Source organism: Nannospalax galili, unplaced genomic scaffold (genome assembly GCF_000622305.1).
Source record: "Nannospalax galili isolate Female #2095 unplaced genomic scaffold, S.galili_v1.0 scaffold75, whole genome shotgun sequence".
Lineage (NCBI taxonomy): Eukaryota > Metazoa > Chordata > Mammalia > Rodentia > Spalacidae > Nannospalax > Nannospalax galili.
Window position 1 is genome coordinate 5,310,772 of NW_008339433.1, and position 17,458 is coordinate 5,328,229.

The following is a 17,458-nucleotide window of genomic DNA, read 5'->3' on the forward strand; positions in this document are numbered from 1 at the left end:
TAGCAGCAAAATAAAGGTACATTTATTTTAATAAGCATACTTACCAATTCTTTTAGTTAGTGATGGTGTATTTTCAGCAGTTCTTACCTAAAATAGAAATATGAATGGTAAGAACTCATCTTAGTAGAAAGCAATTACTTCCATTTGAAAAGCTAATTATAAATTTGAAATAAATTGGCTTTATTCTAATTAAAAACATGAATATTAACAAAAGGCATAAACTGATGGAACAGAAGGAAGTTAAAAGACCATCTAATCCAATGGGCATCAGTTTATAGACAAGAAGCCAAGGGTCAAGATCAAATGACTTCTAGGAGGCAAAACAGCAGCAGCAGCAGCAACAGCAGCAGCAGCAAGTGCTAATGGCAGAGCCCCTGTGGCAACTCTAGAACCCATTCTAGTTCAGGGCTCTCCCACAGTTTATAATGCCTTGACCACCTCCTCCCAATGTATCAATTCAGGTACATTTTATTTCTTATTGTCTTACACAAATGAGGTACATAACCATCTTTATTTTGTGATTTTAAGTACTGTCTACAAAAAGGTAAAAACTAGTTATGAGTACAAAACACATTATCTAAAAGTCTAATTTCACACTAAAGGATTTCAGTATTTTAAGTACTTCAACCCTGTTTTGACCAAGTGATAATTAAACTATTTCATTTTGATTTTCTTTTCACATATTTACTTCAGGGATAAATGTTAAGAAGCTATCTCCAAGTTATCCCCTTTAAAGCTTACTACATATTAATTGCAATAGCACACCGTGCATTTTACATGAATAAACAATCAGAAAACAAATGACATAATGTTTGAAAACCTATGTTTTCAAACACCGAGGACTTACCAAAGATTCCTCGAGTGATTGTCTTAAATGAATATTATTTATATATTCTTGTCCTTTTTCATCCAATAGATATTTACACCTAAATGATGAAAGAAAATTACACTCTACTTAGCTGATAAATTAGTTAAGTATTAATAAAACTAGACTCCATCATATCAATTCCATTAATGACCTTTTTGGTGCCAGAGAAATGGCTGAGTGGGTAAAGGAACTGGCCACCAAGCTTGATGACCTGAGCTCAATCCCCAGTACCCACATGTTGAAATGAGAGAATCAACTCCTGCAAGTTGTGCTCTAACTTCCACTTGAGCACCATGGGACTACAACCTCCCCCAAAGATAATTTAAAACCACCTTTTCTTTCTTCCTTCCTTTCTCCTTTCTTTTGTGTTGCTGGGGATTGACTTCAGGGCCATGTCTGTGCTAAACAAGCACTTCATCAGTAAGCTGTGTAAGCTGTACTGCCAGTTCCCACCCTTTTGGTTTGGGTTTTTTGGGGGGGGGTCTTTTTGAGACGGGGTCTCCCTATAGCCCCAGCTGGCCTAGCACTTGCTTATGTAGACCAGGCTGGCCTTGATCTCACAGAGATCTGCCTAACTCTGCCTCCCAAGTGCTGGGACTAAAGGAGTGTGCTACCATGCCTGGCCCCACATTTTTTTTTTTTTTTGAGACAAGGTCTCATGGAGTCCAAGCTGGCCTCACACTTGCTATGTAGCAGAAGATCACCTTGAACTCCCAACATTCTTGTCTCCATTTCCCAAATGCTATGATTATGCATAGGCATGGACTACCTCAGCCCTTTTTTATAACTTATTTTGGGACAAGGTCTTGCTAAATTGCCCAGGTTGGCCTTGAAATTTCTATCCTCCTCCCTTATCAGACTTCTAAGTAGCTGAGATTATAGTCTCAGCTTTGTTATTTCTAAGGAGCTACAACACAAAATGCTACCCAATTCCCTATCCAGCTGCTATTTCAAGGTGAAAATAATACTCCTTTGTTATGCTCCTCATCCTAATATCAACTTGAAAGCTTTCAAGAAACAGTTACTGAATCAGGTGGTTGCATGCCTGTAATCCTAGCACTTAAAGAGGCTGAGGCAGGAAGACTAGCACGAAAACCAAGCTAGCTTGGGCTACATAGCAAGATCCTGTCTCAAAAAAAGTCATTTGCTGCATGTGGTGATGCACACCTTAACTACCAGCACTCGGGATGTTGAGTCAGGAGGACCAGGAATTCAAGCCCATTCTTGGCTTTCATACTGAATTCCTTGCCAGCCTGGTCTATATTGAGACCCTGTCTCAAAAAAACAAAAACAAAAATCTTTTTCTAAAAAAAATTTATTGGGGTTGAAGATAGCTCAGTCACCAAAGTGCTACTAAACAAGCAAGAGGACCTAAGGTAAATTTCCAGAACCCATGTTAAAAAGCTGGGCATGGTGTGGTGGCGCACGTCTGTAGTCCCAGCACTTGGGAGGCAGAGGCAGGTGAATCTCTGAGTTCAAGGCCAGCCTGGTCTACATAGTGAGTTCCAGGCCAGCTGGGCTACAGGGAAACCCTGTTTCAAAAAAGACAAAAAAAAAAAACAAACAAAAAAAAAAAAAAACAAACTGGGCACGGGACTAGAGAGATGGCTCAGATGTTAAGACCATTTGCTGCTCTCACGAAGGATTCAGGTTTAGTTTCCAGCACCCACATGGCAGGTCACAACTATCTGTAACTCTAGTTTCAGGGGATCTGATGCTGTCCGAGGGTACCAGGTAAACACATGGCATATATACATACGCACAGGCAAACACTCATACACATAACATAAAATAAAAAATACGTCTTAAAAAATTTGGTATGTGCACATATGCACTTGCATGATGTGTGCGTGGGGGTGCATGTGCCATAGTGCACATGTGGAAATCAGAGGACAACTTTGTGGAGTCAATTCGTTCTTCTACCTTTACTTGAGATCTGGATTGAACTTGGATTGCTAGGCTTATGAGAGACAAACACCTTTACCCACTGAACCATATCGCCAGCCTTATGGTTAGTCTTCCCAAAAGGCTAGGATTAACTAATACTGGACATATAAAAATCTTCATTTTCTTTCTTTCATTTTTTTTTGTCTTTTTGAGACAGAGTCTCCCTGTAGCCCCAGAAGGCCTTGAAGTCACAGAGATTCACCTGACTCTGCCTCCTGAGTGCTGGGATTAAAACGTGCGTCACAATACCTAGCTAAAAAAAAAATCTTCATTTTCAACCTTTAATTTTATTTTAAGGTTGTTTTTAAGGCTAAGATGTCTTTTGAAATGATCATTCTGATGCTTTAAGTTGTATATTTTATAGATTAGAAACAGACTTCACTTATATACCCAAGTACTTTATTTTATAGAGGCAAGATGACAAGGGGACTGAGGCAAGTTGACTATTTTGATATCAAGACCAGTCTGGGCTATACAGTGAGTTTCCAGGCCAGCCTGAGCTAGTGTGAAACCTTGTTTCAAAAAAAAAGTCAGTGATATACATTATGGTATCTTTAGGACTTCTTGGCACAATGGGCCCATGCCCATCACAAAAGTGCCTATTTCCAACAAATAAAAAAGCATAATTACTGGAAGTGGGTGTATATACCTTTAATCTCAGCATTAGAAAGACAGAAGCATGCAGACCTCTGTGAGTTGAAGGCCAGTCTGGTCTACATAGCAAATTCAAGGCTAAGCAGGACTATAGTGAGGCCTTGTCTCAAAAGAAAGTAAGTACACATGCTGTAACTTGGTGTTTAGAAATGGAACCATCTATATCATATGATATACAAAGAGTGAATGTTTTGGTTACCAGAGAAGTCTTAGATGTTTTGTTCCCTATAAAGTAGGTGACCTCATTTCTACAAACTGGTGTGAATATCAAGTCATAGTGAAGGCAAAAATAGTTGAGGTGAAAAGTAATTCAAATCTTTCCACTGCATACTGCCCAACTTGCCTATTATTGAATGAAAAATTAAATGTCTTACCCTGGATACCACTTAGCATGCTGTTCCCAAGGGTCTTCACTGGGCTTCCAACCCGTTAGCCCTCCTCCACAGTGAAAGCATTTCACTTTATCACCCTCACCTAAGAAGACATACAAATAAAAATGTGTATCTGTGGAAATTTTCAGAAAAATACCCCTTCTAGCCTCTAACAAATATGTCTAAGTTACATAAAAATCTCACTGCTTAAAAGAAGACATTCACATTTACATCTAGAGGTGATTGTTCTCATTTGAGGAGGAAATACACACTAAATTCACTGGCTGAATATGGGTGTTTTACAGAAGACAACTAAAATAGTTTTTATGTTAGAAAGTACAACTGTTATGTTCTAGAAGTATATGTCATTTGGGTCATCAGTATTACACTTTCTTCATCAAACTGAAACTTCTACAAGTTATATTCTACATATTAACAACAATAAAGTTCAGCATAAATTACAAGGTTTCTTTAAAGTTATAGCTGTATGACATGAAACAGACCTTTAAGATTACTATGTATATATATTTTGGTCTTTTTGAGACAGGATCTCCCTGTAGCCCCAGCTGGCCTGGAACGCACTATGTAGACCAGGCTGGCCTTGAACTCACAGAGACATACAAACCACAGTTCTTTCTACAGCCTTCTCTCCCATACTATCTACCCCAGGACATCTGAACCCTGGGCTCTTGACATGCAGGGCCACATGCCAAGGACTCAGTATGAGTGCAGAGTGGGGGAGGGGAGGGTAAGGGGCACTGGTACCTGCCTTCATCTACCTTCCCCCTTTTTGTTGAGACAGGGTCTCCCTGTAGCCCCAGTTAACCTGGAACTCCATATGTAAACCAGGCTGGCCTCTTTCTCACAGAGATATCCACCTGCCTGCCTCCCAAGGGCTGGGATTAAAGGCGTGTGCTACCACGCCCCACAAGATTACTATATGTTTTATAAATGAAAACATTTTAAGTAATTTATATTTTGTATTATTAATTCTAAAATAAATGGGTCAGATATGTCTACTTAAAATGTGCCTGGAAGTCATCACACCTAATGGCCCTTCCTGACACATCTACAGCAACCATTTGAAAAACATTCTGAAGCAGTAAGGCTAATACAGGGCAGCTTTCAAATATGTAGTATATGCTTTAAAAAGATATTCATTTTTGCTGGTTGTTTTTTGAGCGAGGGTACCACTATATAGCCAAAACTGGTCTCAAATTTAAGAACAGCCTCCTGTCTCAGCCAGCCACTAGATTGCTGGAATTATAGGTGTAAGGCACCATGCTTAGCCTGATGTTAATTTACCATGAACTAAACTCTCTCACATTACATTTTTACAGGGTTGTGGTGAAGCTTAAGAGAAAATTCACGTAATATATATTTTGACCACAGAGTAGATGACAGCTAGTATTACTATTAGACCCATTTACCTATCAGGAATCTATATCATCTTTTCTCTTTCTACCTTCCCCCAAAACAATTACACGAATACAAATATGACTCATAAGATGTATGTAAAAACATAAATTCAGTAATTACATTACATATTTAACAAAGGAATTCAGAGAATGATACTGATAATGATGATGCTGATAATAGGTAAGGCTAGAAGCTTATACCTAAATATTTACCAGTTCAGGAGGTTTCTTTCTAGGGGCCCTGTGATGGCTGGAAAGTAATTTATTGGTTAAGTTTACCTAAAGCATAAAATCCAGCTCTTGCTAGCTGTTCCTTGTTAACTGGGTATATCCATGTTCCAAAAGAAATGATCCGTGCTTCATACTTTGCCATGGCTGGATTTCTTGGAGAATTTGTTGAATATGGAAAATTCCTATCAGAACTTACAACATCAGATTCACTTTGAACATGAATATTCCGGCCCAAAACAAAGAAGCAATTGGGAAAGTGTCGTCTGTGTTCTGACCAGGCACGATCACAGGGCTCCCAATTTTTCAGTTTTCCACCACAACAAAAGCACTGCACTTGATCACCAATACCTGTGTAATAGAGTCCAGCACTAGCCAACTCTCTGGGGGTTAAATGGGCGTAGTCTGGCCAGTTCTGAAATGACTTCAATCTAGCTTCTTCACTATACATGGCAGGATTCCTCGGGTATATGGTATCTGACAGATCTACAACCTGTCCAGTTCTCAAAAGATAATCTGCATGAGTCTCAGATGGCCTGTCTAGACCAAGATGATTTCTGCTTCCCAAACACTGCTCAGCTTTGTACTGGCCAATTTGGACACCAGGATTTGTAGATTGGGCAGCACTATTTTCAAAATAAAAGCCGCTGATAAATCTGCAATTTGGGGATACTTTCCTGTGTCTTCCAACTGCTGAGTCTCCATGCTGCCATCTATCTACTGCCACATGACAACTAAAGCACCGCACGGTATCTCCTTCACCAGTATAAAGAAAACCTGCTCGTGCCAATGTTGATGCTGAAACAGGACTGCTACTTGGAAAATTAGCGAATGTTTTTAATCTACTAAGCTCTTCTACAAATTCTTCATCCTTATTGGTGTCTGTAGGTATACAAGTTTTAGATTCTTGAAAACTGTTAAAAGTCATCTTCTCTTGAAAATAGGACTTGTCCACCTTTTCTAAAAAGAGAACATTACATTAGGAAATCTGAAATGTGAAACATAATGAATATATTTCTGATATTAAGAGCTACAAATTATCCACTAGTGACATAAAAAATAATGGTACACTAAGACCTTTTAATCTAAATACTAGAGTTCTACATTATCAACACTTAAGTTTGTTTTTCTTTTCTCTTTTTTTCTGTGTTAAGGATTGAACTCAAGGCTTTAAATACTGACCAAGGACATGCTCTGGCAATGAACTACACCTGCAGCCTAGTCTCCCCTCCTCCCCCTCCCCCCCATCCTGGATCGCCATCTCAGGGCCTCTTGCATTTTAGGCAAGTGCTCTGACCAATGAGCCTTAACCCCAGGCCCCATTTTCTCTATTGAAGGAACATATTAGGTAAACTAATAGAACACCATTACCAGTTTTAAGCGCTTATTTTATATAAATATTGAAACTATGACACAGAATTTATTATAAATATTAAACATGTAAAATGATTAATTAGAAAAACATGAAAGAACCAAAATATACAGGTTCTTAAATTCTCTACGTAATTGTTATAACAGATCATTGCATATACAAGGCATTACTGTTCAATTTTTACTATTTAAAAAGAAGTGAAATGTTTAGAATGTTAATGAATAAATTAAAAATATTTTTACTTTCCTGCTTAGCAAAACAAAAGTATTCACAATTATTTTTCTAATGTCCCTTGGTCAAAAAACAATCTATTTTAACGGAAGAGAATTTAGAAGCTTTATCAGAACTGCCAAATTACAACTATGTAATGTTTAAGCCAAATAACATACTAAAAGGAGTCAGCTGGGCTATGGAAAGGGTGGCAAGATGATTTATTCTTCAAGCACAGATACTTCTGAATGTGAAAAATGATGCTACTAATAATTTTACAGGGACAACAGGCATAAATCATGGCTGCCTTAGGCAAACCAGATAGAGCATGTGGTTACCACCCTAGCTACAAGACAAACCTGGTTTTCCAGAATCTACCACATTGCCTGATACTGTCCTCAGTGTTTGCCAAATGCAAAATAAACAAATGGTTACAATTCAAACAACTCAACAATAAAAATTAAAGATTCTGATCTAAAAATGAAGCATAGCCTGGATATTTATCAAAGGAGGATGTACAAAGAACCAGCCAGTACATGAAAACATGTTAACACCACACTAAACATCAGGTAAGTGCAAATCAAAGCCAAAATAAGATATCACCACACACCTGTTAGGACAGCTATTAATTAAGAGAAAAACTGAGCTGAGCCAGGTGTGGTGGTACATGCCTTTGATCCCAGCACTTGGGAGGCAGAGACAGGCTGATCTCTGAGTTCAAGGCCAGGCCAGCCCGCTCTACATAGTGAGTTCCCTCTACACAGTGAATTCCAAGTCAGCTGGGGCTACAGGGGACCCTATCTCAAAAAGACCAAAAAATAAACAAAACCCAAAAGACAAAAAACCAAGGAATGCTGCTGCTGAGGATGTGAACAAAGGGGATCTCCAGTACTCTGTTGGTAGGAATGGGAATGTAAACTAGCATAGCCATTAAGGAAAACAAAATGGAGGTTCTTTTGTTTTTTGGGTTTGTGTGTGGAGGTACATATGCAGGTGGGCATGCATGTGTGTGTGCTCCATATCTCAAGTGAACCCAGGGCTCACTGACTGGGCTATTCTAGCTAGCCAGCTTGCTCCAGGGAGTCTCCGTCTCCATCATTCTGGGATTACAGGCAGGCTACAAAGTCCATCCAGCTTTTATGTTGGTTCTGGGGATCCAAACTCTGGTTTTCACAATTCCAAGCACTTTATGCACTGAGTTCTTCAGCACCCCAGATGGAGGCTCTTCAAAATCTAACAACAGAGCTGGGGATGTCATTCAGTATTTGCCTAGCATGTTTAAAGCCCTGGGTTCAATCCTCAGTACTACATAACTGGGTGTGGTAAAACACCTGTAATCCCAGTAAAGGAGGTAGAAGCAGAAGGATTGGGAGTTCAAAGTCATCCTCTGCTATATAGCAGTTTTGAAGTCAGCTTGGGACACATGAGACCCTCTCACAAAAAACAAACCAACACACCAACAAAGCAAGCAACTGGAAATAGATCTAACAAAGGAGCTACCAATTCAAGGGAACTGAAATCAGTATGTCAAAAAAGCATCTGTATTTGCACAGTGATTATAGTTCTGTTCTTGCTACATCAACCAAGATACAGACTAAGCTTAGTGGACCACTGTTGAATGGACTAAATGTAGTCTATGTATACAACATAATATTCAGCCTTAAAAGACTGAAATTCTGCCACTGGCAGCAACACAGATGACATTAGAGGAAATGAAGTATGTCAAGCAGACACATGAAAGCTAAAAGGCTAATCTCATAGAAGGATAAAAACGCAGTTACCAGAGCGTGGATGAAGAGTGGAATGGAAATCAGATGGTCAATGGGTACAGAGTTGTAGTTAGAAAGTAACTTATTTTTTTCCTTTTTGTTTGTAGGTTTCATTATGTAGCTTAGCCTGGTCTCAAACTCAGTATCTTGCTGCCTAATCCTCCAGAGTACTGGAATTATAGGCATGTACCACCACACCCTACACTACAGGCCAAGTAATTTACTTCTATTTTCATGTGTATATGCATGTTTGCATGTGGGTGTGCATGTGTGTAAGTTTAAATACACATCTGTGTCTGTGCATGTGGAGACCCAAGGTTGATGCTGGGAATCACCCTCCATTGCTCTTCCACCTCATTCATTGAGACAAGGTTTCTCCAGCAAACCCAGAGTCCATGATACAGCTAGTCTTGCTAGTCAGATTGCTCAGGGGATCCCGTTTCTTCCTCCAGAATCACAGGCCGGCCACCATGCCCACTCAACATTTCTGTAGGTCCTGGGGATCCAAACTCAGGTCCTTATGCTTGTACATCGTATGTTTTAACCACTGAGCCATCTACCCAACCCCAGTTCCTAATAAAAAGCTAGTGAGGTAAAATTAATATAGTCTTACATTTTGTTTTAAAAAGATCTGTTGCATAACTAAAGAAAATGGAGACATGATTTAGAATGAAGTCACATAAAGGCAAACTTCCAGTTTAAAACCTTGGGATTTTAGTTAATTGCAAATTCATTATAAGCCAACATTACATGACTGCTAAAAAACTCACAGCAACTTTAGGCTGCTAGTAGTGTCCAGATGTGCAATATTCACATCCAAGTTAGCTACATACTGATTATTTCCAGTTCCAAACATGTTTTAGGAGGGACACTAACCAATCTTACTGTCCGTAGAGAGCAATCAAGATGATGAAAATGGTATCATATGAGGAATAGTTAGAAGACTCAAGGCTATTTATCACAAAAGAAAGGGGAGTTGTGATTGGAAAGGAATGAATACTTTAAGATACCAAAAAAAGTTATGTGGAAAATGAATCCAAATTCCAAGCACATTTCCAGTAGGATTCTAGAGAAACAATTGAAAGGATGAATTTCTTTAATGGGCTTGTTGGTATCTGGAGCAGGCTCTCCAATCCCGCATCTTCAGGTAGCATGGAGAGCACTGAAAATCCATGGTGCAGACTATTTGAAACAATTATGAAGATAAATGGATTTGAGTCTAACTCACCTCTTGTGATGAGCAAGAAATTTAGTGACTCTATACATAAAACATTTGACAATTTGTGGAAAAATAAGAGAAATGATGCTGGCTGGTTACTTCTAGCATCTCTGGATAAACTGATAGAGATAAACAATGAGCTTAATGATAAAATTGACCAGCTCCAGATTCAAATCAACAGTTTAAAAGTTTCCAAGTGTGCCCTGGAAGAGACTCTTTCTCTCCAGCAGTCAGAGCTAAAGCTGCAGAAAATCAAGCTGGAGCCCTTATTATACGTTTGGCTGACCTACAATGCAAACTTAATTCTCAGCCTCGAAGAGTGTCAGCAGTAAAGGTGAGGGCACTGGTAGGAAAGACTAGAATCCTAACACATGGGATGGAGATGTGTGGGACAACCCTGAGGGTTTTGAATCAGGAGTCTGAAGAATTTACTTCACCTGATGAATTAATCTCCCCACCCTCAGCAGAGAATGTACTGCCATACCCTGCAGACCCACCCTCCACCCTCTTGCCTGAGGAAACTAATCCCATTCAGCAGGACAAAACTGATATCCCTCAGGGCCAAGTTATTGTTGCCTCTAGACCTATGTCCCAGTTTGTTTCTTCATTGCTGTGACAAAATACTCTGACCAATACCAACGTGGGGAGGAAAGGGCTTATTTGGCTTACATTCCCAGGTTCAGCAGGAAGTCCAAGGTAGGAACTCGGGGCAGGAACCTGGAGGAGCTGGAGCATAGGCCATGGAGGAAGTCTGCTTACTGGCTTGCTTCCAGCCTTTCTTATGCAAAACAGGTCCACCTGCCCAGGGGTGGCACCATCCACAGTGGCTGGGCCCTCCCACATCACACAACAATCAAGAAGATGCCCCATGGACATGGCCACAGGCCAGTCTAATGAATTCCCCAATTGAGGCTCCCTCAACCCAGGTGTGTCAAGTTGACACTAAAGCTAACCAGCACATTTGACCCCTTGTCAACTTGACACACAGACACATCACTATTAAACCATAACTTTCCCAATTTTTGTCCCCAAGATATGTTAACATTAATATCATAACATAAGACAGTACAACCTTAAAAGCCCCATAGTCCTTAAGAAATCCAAACACCTAGAAGTTCACAGCCTCTTTCAAAAGTCCCTTAACTGTGGGTGGGCTTCTGTAAAATCCAAAACAAGTACTGTCTTATTTCAAAGGGAAAAATCTGGCACACCTAAGCAAAACCAAAGTCCAGCAAAGTAGCTCAAGGCTGGACATCTGGGATTAACTCACGATCTTTTGGGCTCCAAAGGGCTCTCGCAGCTCCACTTCTCCGACTCTGCTGTCCACCTCACACACAGCTCCTCTCACAGATGCAGACCAGCTCCATTTCATACCTACTGCTGTCCTTGGTGGTCACCCCAGTCCTGGCATCTCCAAAAGGCTGGGGTCTCCACTGGAACTGAGGCTGCAACCTCACCAATGGTCTCTTCTGGCCTCTCGGGGTGCAAAGCCTCAGATTTTCTCCATGACCCCTTCAATCCTGGGGTCTTCACTGCAACTGAGGCTGCACTTTGACCAATGGCCTTTCCTGGCCTCTCAGAGTGTCAAGCCTCAGGTGCTCTCTATGACTTCTTCATGCTTTCAACACCAGAACCTTGCAGGAGACTCCTACATATTACTAAGTCCTGCTTCCAGCTTGAGATGGATGCTTGGGTCCCCTCTGTGTGCTGACCCTGAGGAAATACCTCCCAGAAGACTTCACCACAGTGATGTTGGTCTCTTGTTACTTACAGCTGATTTTTCAGCCCCAGCTAACCAGCATCAATTGTCCCAGTAAAGCAAAGGTTTAACTTCAGGTTCTGGTCTCTTCTTAATTACAGCTGATTCTTTAGCCCTAGCCAACCAGAACCCACAGATTCTCAATGTAAAATCCCACACGAACAGCCCGATAGTCTCCACTTCCCTTTGAAGCTTCACAAGCTAGGCCTCCATCATCCACAGTTCTTACAACATAACTGTTCCAAGCTCCACAGCAACAAACTCTAAGCACTCAATGGCTCTTCCACCCCAAACTTCCAAACACTTTCACAGTCCTCCTAAAAACAACTGGGTCAGGTCTGTCACAGCAGTATTCCACTCCTGGTACCAATTTCTATCCTAGTTTGTTTCTTCATTGCTGTGACAAAAATACTCTGACTAATACCAACTTGGGGAGGAAAGGGTTTATTCAGCTTACATCTCCCAGGTCACAGGTCATCAGGAAGCCCAAGGCAGGAACTCAGGGCAGGAACCTGGAGGCAGGAGCTGGAGCACAGGCCATGGAGGAAGTCTGCTTACTGGCTTGCTTCCCTGGTCCCTGCTCAGCCTGCTTTCTTATGCAACACAGGTCTATCTGCCCATCGGTGGCACCACCCACAGTGGGCTGGGCTCTCCCACATCAATCAACAATCAAGAAGATATCCCATGGACATGGCCATAGGCCAGTCCAATGAAGGCAATTCCCCAACTGAGGGTCCCTCAACCCAGGTGTGTCATGTTGACACTAAAGTTATCCAGCACAACCTATAATCAGACTCAAAGCTAAGCAGGCCTCTAGAGGGGAGATAAAGTGTGGTCCATGAGGAGGTGCACTACACTACTAAAGAAATTAGTGAATTTGCTAACTCATTCAAGCATAAGTCTAGTCTAATGACTATTTCTGGGAATGGATTTTAAGGGTATGGGATAATGGTGGAAGGAACATAAAATTGGACTGGTTCTCCACAATAGAGGTAATGAAGATTATATCTGGAAGGCAGGAGATTCCTTGGGGTGACTTTTGGTGTTACCATGTCCTGTGATTAAGGTCAATGGGAAACTGAAACAACCCAATCCAGACAGGACAACAAATGGCCCAGACCTTCAGGGATGAAAGTATGGGTCACTCCTCCAGGGAAATCAGCAAGACCTGAAAAGATGCTTGCTGATGGTGGAGGAAATACAGAAGGGGTAGTAGACGAAGGTAGTTGCAAATACCAACTTGGACCATGTGACCAGTTGCAGAGACATGGATTGTAATTGACATGGGTGTTTTTGTCCTATTTGGTAAGAATAGGCTTGTGCATATATGCACATATGTTAAGCAGATACTTGTGTTGTTCTTTTTTGAATGTGTAATTGAGATAAGTGTTAAGTGGTTAAGTGTTGTGAATCTATATGATCATATTAGGTTATGAGATACTGAAGGACTAAGCATTCCTCGAAGACTTTATCACCTACCCTAAGATATATAATGCATTGGTCATTGTATAATGGGATAGTCATATCATGTTAGGTAAAATTATGACCTCGCCATTGTTTTCATTTGAAAATTAAGCATGACAGAGAGATGCTATTGGGTGTCAAATTGACAAGGGGTGGACTTGTGATGGCTAACCCAGGGTGTCAACTTGACTGGATCTGGGATTAACTGAATTGAGAGAGATCTTCTTGATTGGATCATCTGAAGCTGAAAGACACACCCTAAATGTGGGTGTCACCTTCTAACGGCAGCCCGTATAAAAGGCCACAGCAGAGGAGAACACCTGGCTTTTTGCTGCTTGCTTTCTCTCTCGCTGGTGAGTTCATCTTGCTGCTGTAGACTGAAGACTAGCCAATCTTTTGGAATTCATCAGACCTTCAGTGCCAGATTGGGACTACTGAGACATCCAGCCTCATGGACTGAGAGACTACAGATTCTCAGCCTCTTCAGTGTGGTGCAGCCACTGTTGGATTACTCGAACTCTATCCTGTGAGCTAATCTGGTAAATCCCTATACATATGTATCCATTCTACCAGTTCTGTTTCTTTAGAGAACCCTAATACAGTTGGATAAAAATAATTATAATCAATACATTTATTTTTACATTTAAGTGTCTTTACCTGCTAAGTCACCTAGCTGGCCTATGACCAATACATTTTGACCCCATACATGGATGAATTTTAAGAACAATCAAGTGCAATACAAAATGAGTTCAGCAGCCTTGGAGATTAAATGAGTTCTTCCTATTATTGAAAGGGGCTTCAGTGTAGACTAGAAGACTGAATATTTTGAAAGCAGTAATTATCCCGAAGAATTAATAGTTAATATAAACTAAAACATGAAAATCACTTTCCCTGAGGCAATGTCTTATTTCTTGAGTCAATCAAAACAGACATGTAGCTGGGCATGGTGGTGCATGCATTTAATCCAAACATTCTGGAGGCAGATGCAGGTGGACCTCTGTGAGATCAAGGCCAGCCTGGTCTACACAGGGAGTTCCAGGCCAGCTGTGGCTACAAGGAGACCCTGTCTCAAAAAGACCCAAAACACATATTACCACTACCACCAACTAAATAAATAAAAAGAAGACTTCATTTTCTTGGGAGTTATTTTCATGCTTTTGGTCTTGGTTCCATTTGTTTGAAATAGAAATGGGGGGGTGCAGACAAGATGGCTTAGTGGGTAAAGGTGCTTGGCCCACAAAGCTCATGACCTGAGTTCAATTCCCAGAACCAATGTAAAGGTGTAGGGACAGAACCAACTCTACAGTTTTCTGTGATTTCTACATGTGTACTGTGTATCTGGGCACACACAGCATACACAATAATAAAAAAATAAAATGTACTGAGGACTGGAGAGATGGATCAGAGATTAAGAGTTGCTCTTCCAGAGGATCTGAGTTCAGTTCGCAGCACCCACCAGTAGGCTCACAACTACCTCTAACTCCAGCTCTAGGGGATCTGATGTCCTTTCAGGCCTCCCTGGGCAAGCATACACATGACATGCATTAACACAGACATATACACACAGGTAAATAAAAAAATAAAAATAAATGCACAAAATTGAAAAAATAAAATTTATACTAAAAAAATGAGGTTGGAGGAAGGCAACAAAAAAGAGAGTTAAAAAAAAGGATTGATAAGAAATGAAGGTAGAGAAGTGACAATGGAGAGAAGTACATGCAGAACATAGAATTGTGTCTATGAAGAATGAAAAAAATGGGGAATGCCTATTGGAGGAGAGTGACAGAAAGACTGGATGTAAAAAGGTCTGAATAGACCAGAGTATGCTGAGATAATTTAAGGCTTCTCTGTAAAAGCATATTCAGGCTTTGTACGAGAAATCAGAAAGGGAGGAAGACAGGGAGAAAGATGTCAAAGAAAGCTTTGCTAGAGTGGGAAGGCAGTCAGAAATCTTGAGGGGAAATAGTGGTTGGGAAAACTAGCACTATCAAAGGCAACAATGGTACAAAAAGGACCAGTAAACAGCAATGGTGCATGATTTTATGATGGATTTGGAAGATTTTTAGATGGTCATATAGCCAGGTGTGGTGGTACACACCTTTAATCCTAGCACTCAGGAAGCAACAGCAAGCGGACCTCTGTGAGCTCAAAGCCAGGCTGGGCTACATAGTGAGGCCCTATCTCAAAAATGAGAAACAAACAAACAACAACAACAACAACAATCAAACACACACACACAAGTAATGCTAGCCATGATGACACATGCATATGATCTTAGCACTTTGAAGGCGGAGGCAGGAGTTTAAGATCAGCCTCTGTTCCATAGTGAGTTCAAGCAAGGCCATCCAGTGTTACATGAGAAATTGTCCCCTCCCCCCACTAAAAAGAGTAAACTAAAATAAAATACACACGTACATAGCCTAGGGACCTGTGTGAAGAAAACTATGAGCAACTGCAAGAAGCGAGGATTGACTGCTACCCTAGAGAGAAAATGGGGAAAAGTGGAGCAGGCTCAAACACAGAGACAAAAAAACCATCACCACTACCACCACCACCACCAAGTTAAAAACCCAGTTAACTTGGTAGCAGTAGACAACACGAAAGTTTCAACTTCTCCTAGATTTTTACTGTTAAGTTTTCAAAGATGTAGAATAAATGTTGTTTGAATGGGTAAATTATATAAAATCAGATATATGCCAGACTGTCACTACATTAAAACAAACTTATGGTCAAGACCCAGAATATAATATTTAATGAATTGGAAAAATATCTGAAGCTGGCAATATTACAAGTGATATTTATCTCAAAAATGTCTTTAAAAACAAAGTGGGGTGGCTCATTCCTGAATCCCACCTGAGAGGTAGAAGCAGGAGGATCACTGAAAGGTCAAGGCCAACCAGGGAGACAAAAGCAGTTCCAGGCCAGTCTGGGGTTTGTAATAAGACCCAGTCTTTAGAAAAAGGTCCTTGAATTATTTCCTTTCTTTTTACTTAAAAAGAAGAGCATTGGGCCTGGTATAGTGGTGCATAGCTTTAATCCCAGCACTCAGGAGCTAGAGGTAGATCTCTGCAAGGTTGAGGTTAGCCTAGTCTACATAGCAAACTCCAGGTCAGCCAGGGTACATAGTGAGACACTATCTCAAAAAAATAAATCAAAGAATTATCACTTAAAATTTCTCAAGCACTCCCATCCTCAGACCTCTTGGGGTGAGTCCATAGCGCAGCCATCCGCGTATTGACTCCCCAAGTCACATTCACCCTTCCATCTCCTCCGCTGTTCTCTACTCCTAGTTTGGGCCTTGCGCCATTCCTAGTCTTGGGGCCCCAGACAGCTGGGGAACCAATACTGCTTCCTGATCCTTTTCACCCAGAACAACTTAGTGCCTTTCTTGGACCCCAGGAGCACCGCTTGTGGACCTGGCCCCGCCCTCACCTCTCTTTGCTTCCCCGGACCTGCACCACTGGCTAACTCTCCCAGCCTGCACTCCCATCCTCAGACCTCTTGGGGTAGGTCTATAGCGCAGCCCTCCGCGCCTTGACTCCCCCAGCCACATTCATCCTTCCATCTCCCCCGCTGCTCTCTACTAGTTTGGGCCCTGCGCCATTCCTGATCTTTTTCACCTAGACCAACTTAGTGCCTTCCCTGGGCCCTAGGAGCACTGCTTCTTGCCCGGCCCCCGCCCTCCCCCCCCTTTCCTCCCCTGGTCCTGCAACCCCCGCCAGCCTCTTTCTGGGGCTGACAGCCTCTTTCTGGGGCTCCGAGGCTTACCTTTCCTCTTCCTGATCCTCTGCATCCAGTAAAACCCAGCTACTCAATCCACTCCCTGGGAAATCTTGGGGGGGGCTTATTCCCACCCCATTTGCCTTTGCATCCCCGCCGGTGGCATGGACACGGCCAGGATCTCAGGTCAGTCCAACACCCAAGTTCCTGAGGCCAAAATCATTCTTAGAAGATTCCAGACCTAAGGAGAAAGTCTGAAAACTTCTGACCCACATTGCAATTGGGCGACCACGGATCTCCTGAAGACAAAAATCAATCCGGCCACGACAATATAAAATCAAAAGAGAGAACCAGAAACTTAGACGAACCAGCTCTTCATACCCAAAAAGTAAACCACAAAGACACATAAAGCTCAAAAATAAAAGAAGCAGAACTAAACTTGAAGGCCCGAGTATCACA

General features: G+C 41.4%; 1 protein-coding gene across 5 annotated transcripts in view; it reads right to left on the reverse strand.

The window, feature by feature from the left end:
• Nucleotides 1-17,458, reverse strand: part of Xiap (X-linked inhibitor of apoptosis) — a 48,708-nt gene that overhangs the window by 9,231 nt on the left and 22,019 nt on the right. For 3 of the 5 annotated variants that reach the window (XM_008833919.2, XM_017798390.2, XM_029563964.1), the window contains 4 exons: nucleotides 5,538-6,446; nucleotides 3,844-3,943; nucleotides 848-926; nucleotides 45-87 (listed from right to left, as the gene is read on the reverse strand). In XM_008833919.2, the coding sequence (XP_008832141.1) occupies nucleotides 45-87; nucleotides 848-926; nucleotides 3,844-3,943; nucleotides 5,538-6,414 (1,099 nt within the window). In that variant the 5' untranslated portion in view covers nucleotides 6,415-6,446. The remainder of the gene's footprint in view (nucleotides 1-44; nucleotides 88-847; nucleotides 927-3,843; nucleotides 3,944-5,537; nucleotides 6,447-17,458) is intronic. The other 2 variants (XM_029563963.1, XM_029563966.1) reach the window with 1 other exon arrangement.